Here is a 17,261-nt window from a genome sequence, read left to right on the forward strand (position 1 = left end):
GTGAGGAGACTCGTTGAGTGGTCATGATGAATGAGCCTTCTATTAAAGGAGCTTCCTTGTTCTCTTAAAGGCTTGCAAACCAAGGACTTCAAATCCTGGAAACATAAAAGTCAGCTTAAAAGGTAAGGAGGATCATTGGTATACTTAATGGAGGAAATCTCGTCATACTAAGGAGACTTGCTTCAAACTACATGGAAAGGAGAAAACTCTCATTCGTCGGGCAAAACTAAAAGATCTTCCCTCAAGAAAGGCTTATTAGGCTAATTCAAATTTTGAAAATTCTAGCAAGATTATTGCGTCCTCTGAAGGAATGCCTGAACTGTGTGTTGAGATTGAATATCTAAAATCTCTCATGGATTTTATCATTAAGTGACCTTCTAGTATTTGCTCTCTAACCATGAATGGTAAGAAGTCGAGTTCCTCTTTTAATGCTTGTAAAACTGTTATGTAAGGACTCTTGGATTCTAGACTTTAGTGCGACAGACCATATGACCTCTCATTCACCTCTTTTAGTATCATATGTTTCTCTTTGCGGTAACCATATTACTGTTGCTAATGGAACTTATATCCCAGTAAATGAACATGGTAGTATTTCTCTTTTGCCATCCCTCAGCCTTAAAGATGTCCTTCATGTTCCAAAACTTTCTGATAACCTTATATTTGTTCAAAATTTTACTCATGACCTAAATTGTGCTGTAACCTTCTTTCCCACACAATGTGTTTTTCATGATCTTGCCATGAAGAGGACGATTGAACTATTAAGGAATATGGAGGGTTGTATTGCCTTGACAACTTGGGAACTAAGGATAGTATCAGTTTGTCACTTTTATTGATGAGTCTAGTTGTGTTGCATGGATTTTCATTATGAAAGATAAATTTGAAGTTTTGACCTTATTTTTCAAATTCTTATGATGAAAGCACAATTTTGAAATGGGAGAGAATCTGTAAATCATGACATGTCTAAATTCCTTTCCGAAAGTGGTATTGTTCATGAATTCACATTTGTAAATACACCACAATAAAATGCGATTGCTGAAAGAAAAAATAGGCATCTTCTTGTGGTGGCACAAACACTTCTCTTCCAGATGTATGTCCCCTAAATCTTACCAGGGCAAGGCTGTCACTACTGTTGCCTATCTTACCCTCCCGTGTTTTGGATGACCTTTGTCCCATTGAGTCTATGTTTTCCTTCTTTCCATTTGTTCCTTATCTCTCTAGTTTTCATAGTTGGGTATTTGGATGTGTTGTGTTTGTCTATACTCATAGTGACTTTCGTGGGAAGTTAGATCCTAGAGTTGCTAAATACATATTCATTACTTATGCTTCTAATAAATAGGGATATCGATCGTTGTTACCATACTCCAAGTCAAAAGATTTTTTACCTCTATGGATTTTACTTTTAATGAAACAAATCCTTTTACATGCGTCCTCAACTTTAGGAGGAGAGTTTTATAAAGGATGAGTCTTTTGAATCTCGAGTTATCCACTGTACCTTTTATACATGATCTGTGTCTTACTGACACTACTCCTGACACACCTGTATGGATGTCTTTGTTGCTACTCCTTACAAAGGCAACTTTGTTCCCGAGTTAGAGTCAACTTGATAAATTAATCATCCATAGAGTTTCTTTCTTATACATTATCAGAGGATACAAAGGCAGCCTAACTTGATCTAAGAACAAATCCAATCGTCTGAGTTAGGGTTCAGTGTTCATTCTTTTGACACCCTTAAACCTTTAGAAAATTCCTTGAATATTAATTGTGAACCTTAACTTGATGACTTACTCATTGCTTTGAGAAAAGAAACTCAATCCTATACCAAGTATCTTATTTTTCATTTTGTGACTACTAAACACCTTTCAATGTAGCATTTGTGCTTCCTTTCTGCCATTGATGCAATTAGAATCCCTACATTTGTTCTAGAAGCATTGAAGGATAAAAAGTGGGTTCAAGCCATGAATGAAGAGTTAAATCCCTTAGAAAAGAACAATATATATGAGATTGTTGATAGCCTATAGGATAAAAAGGCAGTAGGATGCAAATGGGGTTATAATGTGAAGTATAAGTCTGACTGCACATTAGATCTACCAAGCAAGGTTAGTTGCTAAGGGGAATACTTAAACGTATGGTGTTCATTATGAGGAGACTTTTGTTTTGGTGGCAAAGACGAGTACTGTTAGAATCATTCTCTCAATGACATCTTATTTTGGTTGGGAATTGCAACAATTTGATGTGAAAAATGCTTTCTTGCTTGGATATTTATAGGAAGAAGTCTACATGCAAATTTCTCCATGTTTTAGGTTATTGAATAAAGGAATGATAAGGGAATAAAGTTTGTAGATTGAAGAAAGTCTTGTATAGACTTAAGCAGTCACTCCGTGCTTGGTTTGGTAGACTCACTCAAGTTATGATCTCTGTGGGATATCGGAAAGTCAAGATGACCATGCTCTGTTCATCAAGCATTCCTCAGAAGGTAAACTTACTCTACTCTTGGTCTATGTTGATGACATGGATGTTGTAGGAGATCATGAACTTGAAGGGGAGTGTTGTGAACAAAATCCATCAATATTTTGAAGACAAGTCCAGGAAAGGGATTAATGTTTAAGAAGAATGAAAAATTGAAAAATGGAGGTGCATACTCGGTTGATCATGCAGGGCCTGTCACAGATAGGAAGTCCACCTTAAGATATTGCATGTTCTTGAGTGGAAATTTGGTGACTTGTTGAAGTAAGAAACAAAATGTTGTTGCAAGGTCTAGTGTAGAGGCTGAATTATGACACATGGGGTGTGTGAATTGTTATGGATGAGAATTATTCTCAAAGATCTTAATGTGACATGTGAAATGTTTATGACTCTTTATTGTTATAATTAATCAGCTATTAACTTTGTTCACAATCCAGTTCAGTTTGATAGGCCCAAGCATATAGAGATAGACGGACACTTTTACTAAAGAAAAACTGGACAATGGCCTTATCACTGTTTCTTATGTTCCACTGAATGATTTCATGATCTCACATGCAAGGTGGGAATGATAGATATCCATTCACCAACTTTAGGAGGTGTGTTGATTTAAAAGAAGATATAGTTAATAAGCTACAGTAAGATATTAAATGTGCTGTTAGAAGCTATTTGAAGATTCTATAAATGTCTTTGCAATTGATAAAATCTACTCTTATTCAGATTAATCCTTTTCAAGTGGTATGTTTTCTGAAACATGATCTAGTAAGGTCCTGTAAAAGTTGAGGAAATTCTATTCCTTGGTGTTATGTTGACAGAGGTATTGAATATACACACAGTATACTTCAAAACTACTCCTTGTGAGAAATGACCTCATAATCAATTATCTTGAAATAGATATAGTGTGTTCGGGTGAATGTATGCAGCATTAATTTTGGTTTAAGTTCATTTCAAAGCAAAGAGGTTTATGTTTGAATTTTTTTACCTGAAAGCTGGTTTGTTACAAACCTTTGTGTAAATTTTTAACCTAACCAAAAAGCTACTTTCTATCACTGTTGTTCAATTGAAGGAGGCAAAATCAATTTTGATAGTTCCCATTGGAAAATCAAACATACATGCTTAAAAGTAAAACTTGAACATGAAATATTATTGATTGAATTCACTTGAACAATGCTCTAGGGTACAAATCAAGGTACATCGAATAGTGAAGAGTGGGATTTTCTATATAAATAAGAGGGAGTTGCTAACATTCACCAACTTGTTTTTTTAAAGGGGGTAAGTTAGCTAATTATGACTATAATTATTTTAAAATACATCCAAGGTGTAGCTTGGGGACATACTTCTTTTAAAGAACAAGATGGTGTGTGCTAGCAAATGCATGTGTTTGTCTGCCTCTTTCTCTCTCTCTCTCTCTATATATATATATATATATATATATAGCTGAAAGAAATACAAAAAAAATAGAAAAGAAATCTAGTATTTAGAAATTCAAACTCTTTGTCTAATATTGGTGTCAATGTGTCAAATATGCAGCAAACTTATTTTGTATTTACTGAATGCAGTTTGAAGGCGCATACAAAATAATTGGTGACTTAGAGGAAATGAATTTCAAACCTACGACAAACATGTACAATGCTATAATGGCAGGATATTTTCGAGAGGTGACATTCTTGGATTTTTAAGATATGTTTATTCTTAGTCAATCTTGCAACCATTTTTCCAGCTAGATTTTAATGTTTGGCATTAATTTCAATCGCAATATGTTACAATTTTTGTCATTTTCAACAATAAGTTAAAATAGCCTCCTGACACACAAGGACATATTATCTTATATGCATATACTATTTCTGAACTTTTTTCTCTTCATTATTGAAGAAAATATTGAAATTTGTTTCAAATAATGCAATCCTTTTTCACCATTTTGATATTTTGTAGAAGAACATCAGTGGTGGGTTGAGGGTCCTCAAGCACATGCAAGGTGCCAATGTAAAGCCTGATTCTCAGACTTTCTGCTATTTGATTCACAATTGTGAAACAGAAGAGGATATAATGCAGGTACATTCAGCTTAATGTTGTGACAGTAATACATGACCAGAAATTGTGCACAAACTCTAATGTTTATGTAAATTTATTAATTTTTGTCTAGTGTTTTTGTCAAATGGTTATTGTAACTTTTGACATTGACAGTCTCCAATATTTATTTGGCTTCTGAAAATTAAATGTAATATTCAATCATAGCTTACCTTTAGAAAGATATCATGAATCCATAGCATGATAGTTTTATCGGAAAATCACATGAACTATGTCAGAAATAACTAGGAATACTGTTTGAGAAAAACACTGTTTGGGAAAAACTACCCTGCCCACTTGGAGCCCTTCTCATTAAATAGCCATTAGGAATTTTCAACAGAGACCATTTGTTTTCCCTTATGTCAGAAAAACTACTGTTTGAGAAAAACACTGTTTGGGAAAAACTACCCTGCCCACTTGGAGCCCTTCTCATTAAATAGCCATTAGGAATTTTCAACAGAGACCATTTGTTTTCCCTTAAAACTTCATCCTCAAAGAGAAAGAGTCCATCAACTAACTTACCACTTTGCAGTCTGTTAGAACAGAAAATAAGAATAGGGAAATGATAGGGAAGGTGTATCATAGGAGAAATAATAGGAACCGTTAAGGGAGCGGTTAGTTGTTAGTGGGGTATGGTTGGTCTTTAAATAAAGACCAACAGGTTTTGGGAAGGGCAATTTTTGAGTATTAGATTTTGTCAACAGGAATAGTCCTGTGAGAAAGGGAGGTTGTTCCCTTTTGAAGGCTTGTCTTCCTGTAACAGTGAATCACAATAAACAGAGGAATTTTCAGAATCTCTATCTCTATCTTTGTGTGTCTTGTTTTCCTTTTACGGGGTCCCTAACAAGTGGTCCGACTTGCCGGATCGAAGGGGAGTTTGGGCGAGAAAAAAAAATTAGAGGATGGAACAGAGGACGAGTGTGTTGGAGAAATTGACCAGCGATCAAGGAAGAGTGATGATGGAATTAAGGAATGACATTAATGGGTTGAAGGACGACATCATAGACATCAAGGAAATGGGGAAGAAAGAAGGGATGAGCGGGTGAAACAAATTAACAAATCGGAGGGGGAGGAGGAAGGAGAATGGAGACCATGGTCTAGGAGAATAGAACTTCCGATGTTTGAGGGAGTGGACCCGATGGGATGGCTGGCTAGGGCCGAGAAGTTCTTTGAAGTACAGAATGTTTCAACATGGGAAAAATTACAGTTAGCGTTCATCAGCATGGAGGGTAGCGCTAGTTCGTGGTTCGTTTTCTGGAGAAAGAATTCCAAGAACCAGTCTTGGGAGGAGTTTTCTTTAGCTCTGATTCGCAGATTTGGGGGAAAAGAACGGAGCTCCGTTTTCGAGAAATTGGCCAAGCTCAAACAGAATGGGAGAGTGGAGGATTACATCCAAGAATTTGAAGGATTGGTATCTCAAGCCCCACAAACCGGAGAAGAACAGCTGCTGGGCTATTTCTTTGCAAGCCTACAACCTAGGATTCGAAATCAAATCCGACCCCATGATCTGAAAGAAGTGATGAGAGCAATGGAGATTTCTCTTGATGTAGAGGAAGCTTTCAACGAGGAGATTAAGGGGAACAACTGTTACAGAAACGCCACCACTTTTAATCGATCGTGAATTGTGAGTCGCGTCGACGTGACGAGGGGAAGCGGTGGATCGAGTGCAACGAGCATGGCTAGTAATGCCAGGAAGGAGACGACCACGACTAACAGGGTGGCTCGGCCAGGGGAGAGCACCAGGAACCGTGGGTCGAGGACGCTTCCGTACCCCGAGTACGTTAGAAGGAGGGAAGAGGGCAGATGCTTCCACTGTGGCGGGGTGTATAGCCTGGGGCACCGCTGTCCAGAGAAAAATATGAGGGTGATGATTTGTGCGGAAGAGGAGGGGGATCTGAGTGAAGAGAATTGTCATGACGAGAAGGAAGAGAGGGGAAACCCAAAAATGGACCTGTCAATTTTCTCGGCTGGGGGTTTAACACAGCCACACACCATGAAATTACAAGGCATCGTGGAGGGAAGAACCGCACTGGTGTTAATTGACAGTGGGGCCAGTGTTAAAAATTGAAGCAACACCCACTTATACGGTGAGGCTAGGGGATGGCTACCAAAAATCTGCAAGCGGATGTTGCCCGGAGGTGGAAATATAGCTAGGAACCTATGGAATCAAGGAGAAATTTTTCGTATTTGAGCTAGGAGGGGTGGACATGATTTTGGGAGTGGCATGGTTGGCGACTCTGGGGGAAGTGAAAATTAATTGGAAGACTTTGACCATGAGTTTCTGCAGGGGAGGAAAGCAAGTGCACATCCGGGGAGAGCCCAAATTAGCTCGAATGTCGGTGACTCCAAAAGCTCTAAAAATAGAGAAAGAAATTGAAGCAGTATCCATTGTGTGGGGAAAGAAAATGCTGAAGTTTCAGCCTTAGACCAGTCCAGAATTATTCAGGATTTTGCTGATTTAACAGGGTCACAAGCAGCAGAGTTGGAGAACGTCCTGAAGGAGTATGAAGGGGTTTTTGAAGAACCCAAACAGCTACCACCCAACAGAGAAATTGACCATAAGATTCCGATCAAAGCTGGAACGGATCCTATCAATGTAAGACCATATAGATATCCTGTGCTGAAAACAGAGATAGAAAAACAGGTAGAGGAGATGATGAAGCGGAATAATTAGAGCTAGTAACAGCCCCTATTCTAGTCTGGTGATCCTCGTGAAGAAGGATGGCAGCTGGAGGTTTTGTGTGGATCACAGGGCTCTGAATAAGGCAACTATATGGGGCGCAGTATTTTTCTAAGGTGGACATAGGGCAGGATATCACCAAATTCGCATGCATGAATCGGATATACAGAAGAACGCTTTTCGCACCCACCATGGACACTATGAGTCACTGGTGATGCCATTTGGGTTGACAAACGCGCCTGCCACCTTCCAGTGCACCATGAACGACATTCTACAGGCTTATTTGAGGAGGTTTGTTTTGGTTTTCTTTGATGATATTTTGGTCTACAGCAAAACTTGGGAGGAACACCTGGACCATTTGAAGCAGGTTTTAGAAACCCTGCAATGCCACCCGTTTTATGCCAACCACAAGAAGTGCGATTTTGGTCAGCGGGAGGTTCAAATGGATCCCCAGAAGATATCAACTATATTGCAATGGCCAATACCTAAGTCCTTGAAGGCCCTAAGAGGATTTTTGGGTCTCACGGGGTACTATAGGAGATTCGTTTATAACTATGGAAAAATGGCCAGATTTCATGGAGGACTTGAAGAGCGACCCGGAGTCACAAGGGAATTATACCCTTTGAAGAGCGACCCGAAGTCACATGTCTCACTTGAAGATGCCAGATTTCAGTCAAGCTTTCTGTATTGAATGTGATGCGTCGGGGACAGGACTTGGAGCAATGCTATCTCAGAAGAAACAACCTATTGCTTTCTTCAGTAAGGCCTTAGTAGAGAGTTCACTCACCAAATCTGTATATGAAAAGGAGTTAATGGCCTTAGTGTTGGCTATCCAACACTGGAGACCGTATCTGATAGGACGGCGGTTCACAGTTTATACTGACCAGAAGAGTTTGAGATACTTGTTGGAACAACGAATAACCACCCAGAACCAACAGAATTGGTTAGCAAAGTTGATGGGGTACGGCTTTGATATTGTGTACAAACCGGGAGCGGCCAATAGGGTAGCAGACACGTTGTCTCGAAGACTGGAGGAAGAGGAAGAAAGAGTTAAGGAGATCAATATCTTGTCCAAACCTTATTGGAGGGACATCGAATTAGTGGAAGAAGAAAACGTGCAAGATCCTACCCTAAAGAAGATCATGGAGGACTTGAAGAGCGACCCGGAGTCACATGGGAATTATACCCTGGAAAATGGGAGACTTCATTACAAGGGTAGAATGGTGTTGTCGGCGTCTTCCAGTTGGATACCAAGTTACTAGAGGAATACCATACAACCCTGTTGGGTGGACATTTAGGAGTTTTCCACACCTACAAAAGGATAGGTCAGTCGTTATACTGGATGAACATGAAGAAAAGTGTTACGGACTACATCCACGCCTGTGCAGTGTGCCAGCAGAGCAAATATCAGGCGTGTTCACCACAAGGACTGCTACAACCTCTACCTATTCCAAAAACGGTGTGGGAGGAGATAAGTATGGATTTCATCGTCAGGCTTCCTAAATCACGTGGGAAGGACGCAGTTCTGGTGGTAGTGGATCGTCTTAGCAAGTATGGTCATTTCATCGCCCTTAAACACCCATATTCTGCGAGATCTATTGCGGAGGTTTTTGTTAAGGAGATAGTGAGATTACATGGCATTCCCACATCCATAGTCAGTGATCGGGATTCAACGTTTCTAAGCCTGTTTTGGAAAGAATTGTTTAAGTTGCAAGGAACGACGTTGAAGATGAGAACGGCCTATCACCCCGAAACAGACGGTCAAACAGAAGTGGTGAATAGAACGTTGGAAACATACCTACGTTGTTTTAGTTCGGAACAACCTAATGTATGGGCGACTTTACTTCCGTGGGCGGAATACTGCTATAACACCAGCTTTCATGGAGCGACGAAGTGTACACCGTCTGAAGTAGTGTATGGTCGTCCCCCACCATCCTTGGCATGCTTTATTCTCGGAGAGACGATGGTAGAGGCAATGGAACAGGATTTAATGAACCGGGATGAGGCTCTCTCACAACTCAAATTTCACATGGAAAGGGCGCAGGATTTGATGTCCAAATACGCCAACCGCCATAGGAGACCTTCCCCGATTAAAGTAGGTGATATGGTTTACTTAAAAATCAGGCCCCATAGGCAACTGTCAATGCCAAACAGATTACATCCAAAGCTGACAGCCAAGTATTATGGGCCGTTTCAAGTGGAGGTTGCCGTAGGGAAGGTGGCTTTTCGCCTACAGCTGCCAGAAACAGCTCGAATCCATCCGGTCTTCCATGTATCGCAACTGAAGTTAGCAATAGGGACACAAGAAGTTCAACCCGAGCTCCCTAGGGAGTTGCAAGGCCCGGCAGAGGAATTGCATCCAACGGAAATATTGGATAGACGAAGATTGTTCACCCAAGGAGCATATATTCCACAGCTATTGATAAAATGGAATAAAGGAGAGAGGGACACCGGTACGTGGGAGGACGTGACAACAATCAAAGAACAATTTTCTGAATTCAACCTTGAGGACAAGGTTGCTGTGTCAGAGGGGAGTAATGTTAGGACATAAAATAAGAATAGGGAAATGACAGAGAAGGTGTATCATAGGAGAAATAATAGGAACCGTTAAGGGAGCGGTTAGTTGTTAGTGGGGTATGGTTGACCAACAGGTTTTGGGAAGGGCAGTTTTTTAGTATTAGATTTTGTCAACAAGAATAGTCCTGTGAGAAAGGGAGGTTGTTCCCTTTGAAGGCTTGTCTTCCTGTAACAGTGAATCACAATAAACAGAGGAATTTTCAGAATCTCTATCTCTATCTTGGTGTGTCTTGTTTTCCTTTTACGGGGTCCCTAACAAGTCATCCTCATCAAACTCAACTTTAGACAGTGTAGATCATGTTAAATTACAAACGGACAAGTACCATATGAAATTTATGTTTTTGTGCCTGCACAATTATATGTGAAGAACTGTTACAAACAATTTGTAATGTGGCCAGTAGCTTTAGAATCAATGATTCATGGGACTTTAGCCTTTTGTTTAGAATAACAAAGAGTAACAGAAAAAAAATATCCTTTTTGAGCTAGAGAAGAGTAGGGATGAAAAAAATCCGTACCAGTGGGTTGGATAGGAAATGGATATTTAAATGGGTACTGGCTTGTAATTTAAATTGTTTTTTCTGTCTGCTTGCAAACAATGTAGAGCTGGATATAATCATACTCACACCCTAATATTTATTGAAAATTTATACTTTAGAGTGTAAGTTTTTATTGATTTATATTTTAAAGAGTATTTTTTCGATAATTTCAAGGACTTTATTTTTGCTAGAAATATGACAAATCTTGTACATTGTTGAATTAAGGGAGAAAAATAACATAGGTCTGTGGGCCTTGAAACTATATATTAAGAACAATTTTTTATTCAAAACTATTTAATTTATAAAATTCAGTGATATATGTCGCCCTTGAATGTATAAAGCTTTCCAAAGAATTTTGTAAATTTTTTCTTCCATGTAACCCTGAATATTTGTAGTACATGTGGAAATAAAAAATCCCATGGGTAATTTTTAAATGGGTACCCATGTGGGTAGCAGGGAGAGCCCAAGACAGATTTCTACCTGGTAGGGTGGGTAGCTGTATTTGTATTTATCCCATTTTGTTGCCATCCTTAGAGAAGATGATATAATAACTGGCATTTTATCTGAGAAGAGCTTGTACAAATGCTCAATTGTTTCTTAGAGAAATGGAGTTTGAGTTGCCCCTTTGCTCCATGTTTTCTCCTTTTTGAGGTTTGAAATGCCTGACCTTCTACATTTGTTTTCTTTTTTCTAGTTGGGTGGTTTGATAGATATCCTTTTTGAGCCTTGGTATCCGTCAATGAACATACCAAGACCTCTTTATGGATTGCGCCCATTCAACATAGTTTCTTCCATTTTTCTTTAGTATTAAGCTAAAACTTGAGGGCAGAGCATTGACCACAAATGCTGATGTAGTTTTGATGCCTCTAGAATTCGTGGAAGAGGTGGTTGTTGAACATAGGATGAAAGCCTAAGCTTTGATGCTATCTAATTTTAGGAGAGGAAAATGGTCTTACAATTGTTTGACTAGAATTACACTAGAGAATATAGGTAGAGCTGGCTGGTTTAGATCCTAAATGTTGAGCCACTAGTGAGTCTTGAATTGATAGGGATGGAGAAGATACAGAGAGAAAGGAAACTGATTTTATTGCTATCATAAGATACATGCAAAAAAGTACAAGATGCTCTTATATAGATCCGAATAAATTGTAATAGCTGTCGTATGACAATTGTGCAAAATTAGCTACTCCATAACAAATCTGAACAAACTTTGGTTGTCTATCAACAAGTGATACAATAATCACAGAACAAGCATACCAAAATGTACAAGGAGTACAAGGATAAGAATATTATTCCTTTGATGATTTGTGCAATAATAGGAAGAAAGCTTTTGTGCAATGGATCAATGACCACATTTGTACACAATCCAAAAAATGTCTATTAATTTCACGTGGTCCTTTTAAATAGGACTAAAGTTTCCAAAACAATGGAAAATTGTGAAGTTTGAGAGTATTTTATTGAATGAAATTTATTCGCTCAGTGGACTTGAACACTCTAGCATACTATCCAACTTTTGCTTAGCGAAATATATTTGTTGAGTGAATTCCTTGCTCTTGACTGTCTAATTTTTTCTCAGCAAAACTAACTTGCTTAGTGAATTCTTTGCTATCCAAATTTCCCTTAGCAAAAGTAATTCATGGAGTGACTTCATCTAATGAACAATTCTTCCTTTGGCTTATTTGCTTAGTGAGCTAATCCAAATCTTTAAGTTTGAAGTCTCCTTCAAGATCTTTCATGAGCTTAAGCTTCAACAATGATCCTCTTGATTCTTCTTCTCTACATATTTCCTAATTAGTATCCTATACGACAATACAATTATTTTGAAAATAACATGGTATGATACGTGACAAATATGTATTTAAAAATGTATAAAAATTCTTAAAACGTAATAAATATATAGTTACAATTATGTGGATCCAAATTAAAATCACATTTCTTAGACCCTGTCAAAACAAAAAATTATAAATTATTGTCATCATTAAGAGTATTAGTGCTTCATAGATTGAATACATCATCAATAAGTATCGATAAAGTATCCTAGAGTATTTGATGTGGATACATATTAGATATGAATACGTTATATGATACAAATTGAAATATCAGTGCATAAAAAATCTTCATGTATAAACCTCTCAAAGGAAGAGTTAAGTCAATTGTTGAAGTATAAGAAAAAGAGAAGTGTTGATTGAAACCGTGTGTCTCTTTGAGAGGACGAGTGATTAATATATATTGAGAAAATAAACAGGGGAGATTTTATATGCTCTCATAATAAAGATTTTATACTAGAATAGATACTAAATGTCACTAATGTAAATATGATCTTGATATTTAAGGTTATAAAGATATGATCCTTATTTATGTAATTATACCATCAACATTAGTAATTTACAGAAGTTCAACCAAATTTGGACAAGCAAATCTCTTTTTGTTTTATTTTTATTTTTGGAAGCCTAGCTCATGAACAAATTGTTGGGATTCCCCTCAGAAGTTACATTGCTGAATGAATTTTCATTAAGTATGCTGAATAATCTCTAGATAATGTGTGTTGTTTACATTGATCAAGTTCATATGCTTTAATGAAAGTTATTAAGAAGTGGACTTTAAACCTAACTTAACCTTATCAACCCGGCTTATAAGGTGAGATTTGCACCCACTTATATACTATGAAATGTCTTAATCTCTAGTCGATGTGGGATCTCCAACAAAAGTCAATATCATGATAGGGTTGAAAATAGTGAACTTCTAGTAATTGTTGATTGTTAAATGTTCAACCATTCACACCCAAAAAGAAAAATATGATTAATTTCTTTTAATGCATGCAGTCTTGTAGCTATATCCATCTACTTTTGATGACTTGATGTAATTGAGATTTTATGTTAACTGAAGTTCTGATGTTAAGATTTCATGTATGGACATTTTGAGTTACTAATTACAATATTTTTTGTAGTATTATGAAGAAATGAATCAACGTGGAATTCATGCTACAAAACAAGTTTTTATGGCCCTTGTTAATTCATATGCAGCTTGTGGAAATTTGGAGAAGGCAAAACAGGTATGGTATAAGTATCATACCTGGCATTACGATTATTGGGACTTAAAGGGTAATAGAGGCATTGTACGAGCTTTAAATATCTAGCTAATCAAACTTGCAATATGTTAAGTAGCTGCATGTAAATTGTCATGTCCGCAATTATTATTGTTAATGGTTACAAGTAATTTTATTTAACTAATTTGATCTAATTAACCATAAATAGTTTCTAAAATCACGTGCCCTATGCGTGACACTGAATTTATTTATGGAATTGTTTCACTTCTACTTTAGCCAACTTTGGTTCTGCTTTAGTTTTTTTGCGAAAAACAGGTACAACATAAGAAGGGAAGGTTGATTTGTATTCTAAAAACCTTTTTCACTTTTTTGCAAATATAGTTTGATGATATGGACTCAGACAATATGTCTAGGGTGTGATCTAAAAGATCATAGGATGCTCACTAGGAAGGGTTATCGTCTATCGACTTGTACAAGGTTTAAGTTATTTTTTCTAGTTGGCTAGCTGAACATAATAGTGTTCTTACAAAGGCTTTAGCTCATAAAATATTTTAACAGCGTTTTGACGCCTTGCAAATTATGGCTCAGATTCTTATTCTTCTGTTCAAAAGATGATTGTTGCAAATCCTTTTCTGGCTGTTGAGAAGCTTTAGCTCACATGAACTTCTTGCTTGCATTTGAGCAACGTGGATGTAGAAAATGCATTAAATGTGTTCCATACATGCATTAAATGTTTTTCTCTTATTTAAGCAAAATTTTGATAGCTGGAGGTACTTATCTCTTCTTGGTTACAATGTCTTTACTTGAAATTGTATAAAGCACATAGTCGTACAAAGCAAATGAACTTTTTTTGAATTATGAATGTATGTTTAATTATGTTATGTATTTGGACTATTTTATGAATTATGAATCTATCTTTAATTATATTATGTATAGTAGTAACTCAAGTAGTAACTTTTCCGAGTCGAGTTATGATCCTCGGGTTACGAGTTTTCATTCCCTTTCTGATCCTCTTCCAAGTTATGAGTTTAACAACTTTGCCATTATGGAATTGTCATTTCTTAAAGGAAGTATGCCTTGGATATTTTAGAGGAAAATAATGAATTCCAAGCCTATTGACTCATCCATGGATACCAATTCCTAACTACTACCTAGTCAGGGGAAGCCACTACTTGTTCCTAAGAAATACAGATGATTAGTTGAAAAATTGAACTATCTTATAGTTACACATCCTGACATTTTCTTTGTAGTCAGTGTGACAAGGCAGTTTCTAATTCTCCGTGTACAAGACATTGGAATGCAGCGATTTGCATTCTGAAGTATATTAAAGGTGCCCCTTGAAAAGGTTTGTTATATAGTCATAATCACACTTGGTTTGTGGGTTATTCAGATGCATATTGGGTTGAATCTCCATGTGATAGGAGATCCACCTCCAGATATTATGTCTTTATTTGGGACAATTTGATCTCCTGGAAAAGCAAGAAGCAAACTCTAGTAGCAAGATCAAGTGTAGAAGAAGAATATAGAACTAGAACTAGAGCCTTTGTCATCTATGAGCTCATTTGGCTCAAACAGTTGCTTAAAGAATTGAGAATTGGGATAACCAAGTTGCTCAATCAAATGACTTTTATCTTTGATAACCAAGCTGCCCTGCATATTTCCTCAAATTCAGTATTTAACGAGAAGAGTAAACATATTAAGGTAGATTGTCAGAAAAGATAGCATTTGGAGACATCACCACTCAATTTGTTAACTTTAATGATGAGCTGACAACTCTAAATCATTGTGGGGTCCTTGAATTGATTTATATGATTTATATGCATCAAGTTAAAGGGGAGTATTAAATGTAACTGATGGGCCTTAGGCCATCACTTTGTATCTTCTTTATATTTGAGACACTTTATATACATGCTGCTCTGGTGGAATAGGCATACAAAGAGATTATTTTGTCTCTTCATCATATATCTCAAGATAACTCAAATTTCATATGCTATTAAAACCTATCAGACTTGATATTTTAACCACCCTTTGTAGCTTTTTTCTAGTGTAGTCTACCTAGCTTTGCAGTTGTTCTAATGCAATATAAAGAAGCCCTTCTGAGGATCTCCTTGCTTCAAATGCTCATTCCTAAGCATAGGGGCACGTGGTGATCCCACATGAATTATATTTAACCAAATCAGATCTCATAAAGGTTTGGGAGCAATTCTCACACAAAAAGCTAGCTTTTGAGATTGTCATAGGCCAAATCCAAATTAAAGTTCTTTCATACTTTTATATTGATAGCATATTATCACAACTGTTATTTTACAAATGTTGTACACCTAAAATTAAAATTAAAATTAAAAATAAAAATATAAGCTTTTACAGGCTATACACATAATTTAATTTTACTAGGTAAATACTTAAAATTAGCCTAATTAGTTAGTTTGAATTTAGGCGCCTATTTGAGCTCACATGGCAATCATGAGCAAGGTGTGCATCATGTGACTCAAATTAGGTTAAATGACCGACCCTAGGTTTAATTAGGAGTATTCTAAATTTAATCTAGTTGGTTTTTAATGCCCAATCCAACCCTAATTACATTTTAGAAAAAAATACAAGTAAAATTCCTATTCTTCTTTTGACAAGAAAATTGAAGTCTACTCTACTAGGGTCTTGGCTTCTTGGAACATGTAGAGAAATGTTTCTCTGCCATCAGTAGCAGCATCCCAGTCCTCTTGAATCTTCTTTGCCATAGCCCTAGTTGTTGGCCCCAATCTTCTAGTTGTTGGGCTTGTGCTTGGGCCTCTTCCATCAATATATGCCATGTTTTTCTGTAGTCCCCGTTTTGGAGTAACTTTGTACATCACCTCTTTCTTCAATACTGGTGTAGAGCATAAGTTGTATTTCATGTTGCAGGTAGTTTTGGATCCAAACACACCAAACAACAGCTTAATTGAAATCAAGAGTGTACTTGCTGTAGCTCTTGCATCACATGGGCAATTGTCCGAGGCTTTTCTTGTCTATGAACAAATTAAGAAAGCTGGACATAATTTGGAGCCAAAAGCTGCTACCTGTTTGATTGTAAGGTTTTGCATTAGTGTTTTTTATATCATCTATCTACCTTCAACTTTTTCATTAATTATTGGATATTCTTAGGAAGAGTTGATTCAACATAATGGGGAGTTGGATAAATTACTGCTTCTGCTCAAGGAAGTGAGTGATCTAGACTATTGGGTTGATGGCTGCTTCAAGGTCATCTTGTACTGTGCACGAAACAAGAATTTGAGGTTAGATGTTTTTACCCCTCCCACATTGAATTTCAGTGTTTTGAAATTGTATTCTTCAAGTTGCTTATCTTCATACTCTGGTCTTATGGTTCAGTTCTGCTATTCTTTTGTTCAAACAACTCAAGGATAAGTTTGAAAATGATGAAATGGTAATGGAAGCCCTTTTTGATGCAGTGAGTTCTTTGTTCCCTCCTAGTTAATTTTTATGAACTTACAATATTATGCCAAGATCCTGATATAATTTGTTTTTGAGTTTGAAACACTTTTGAGGTGACTTCAAAATATTTGTTATACACGGAAATTCAAAATTTTGACATGTTTCACTCTCTTCATCACAATTACTCCCATTGATATGTTGTTGAAGACTTCAAGTCATTTAAAGATATAACCAAATTATAATAGTGGTTGCACAATCTAACCTTAAAGACCGATTCTATAAGGTTGAATTTGGCTTCAGGTCCATTTTCTAAGATAGTATCAAAGTCTATCTCACAAGGTTTGTTGGCTCAAAGTCTATCCGTTATCGGGCTTACTTTATTCCCATACTCAAGATGTATAATTCTGTGTCAAAAAATATCTGTTTATGATATTATTCAGTGAGGAGCAATTGCTCTTTAATAGAATAC

General features: G+C 36.9%; 1 protein-coding gene and 1 pseudogene across 10 annotated transcripts in view; both read left to right on the forward strand.

Annotated features, from left to right (window-relative positions):
- Positions 1-17,261, forward strand: part of LOC137827077 (pentatricopeptide repeat-containing protein At4g04790, mitochondrial) — a 35,342-nt gene that overhangs the window by 14,172 nt on the left and 3,909 nt on the right. For 8 of the 10 annotated variants that reach the window (XM_068633385.2, XM_068633316.2, XM_090297194.1 and 5 more), the window contains 6 exons: positions 4,020-4,118; positions 4,393-4,512; positions 13,268-13,372; positions 16,265-16,429; positions 16,505-16,635; positions 16,730-16,808. In XM_068633385.2, coding sequence (XP_068489486.1) covers positions 4,020-4,118; positions 4,393-4,512; positions 13,268-13,372; positions 16,265-16,429; positions 16,505-16,635; positions 16,730-16,808 — 699 coding nt within the window. The remainder of the gene's footprint in view (positions 1-4,019; positions 4,119-4,392; positions 4,513-13,267; positions 13,373-16,264; positions 16,430-16,504; positions 16,636-16,729; positions 16,809-17,261) is intronic. The other 2 variants (XR_011083718.2, XR_011083748.2) reach the window with 1 other exon arrangement.
- Positions 4,906-6,595, forward strand: LOC150023224 (uncharacterized; annotated as a pseudogene).

Source organism: Phaseolus vulgaris, chromosome 11, assembly GCF_051622355.1.
Source record: "Phaseolus vulgaris cultivar YP4 chromosome 11, ASM5162235v1, whole genome shotgun sequence".
In the NCBI taxonomy this organism is placed as follows: Eukaryota; Viridiplantae; Streptophyta; class Magnoliopsida; order Fabales; family Fabaceae; genus Phaseolus; species Phaseolus vulgaris.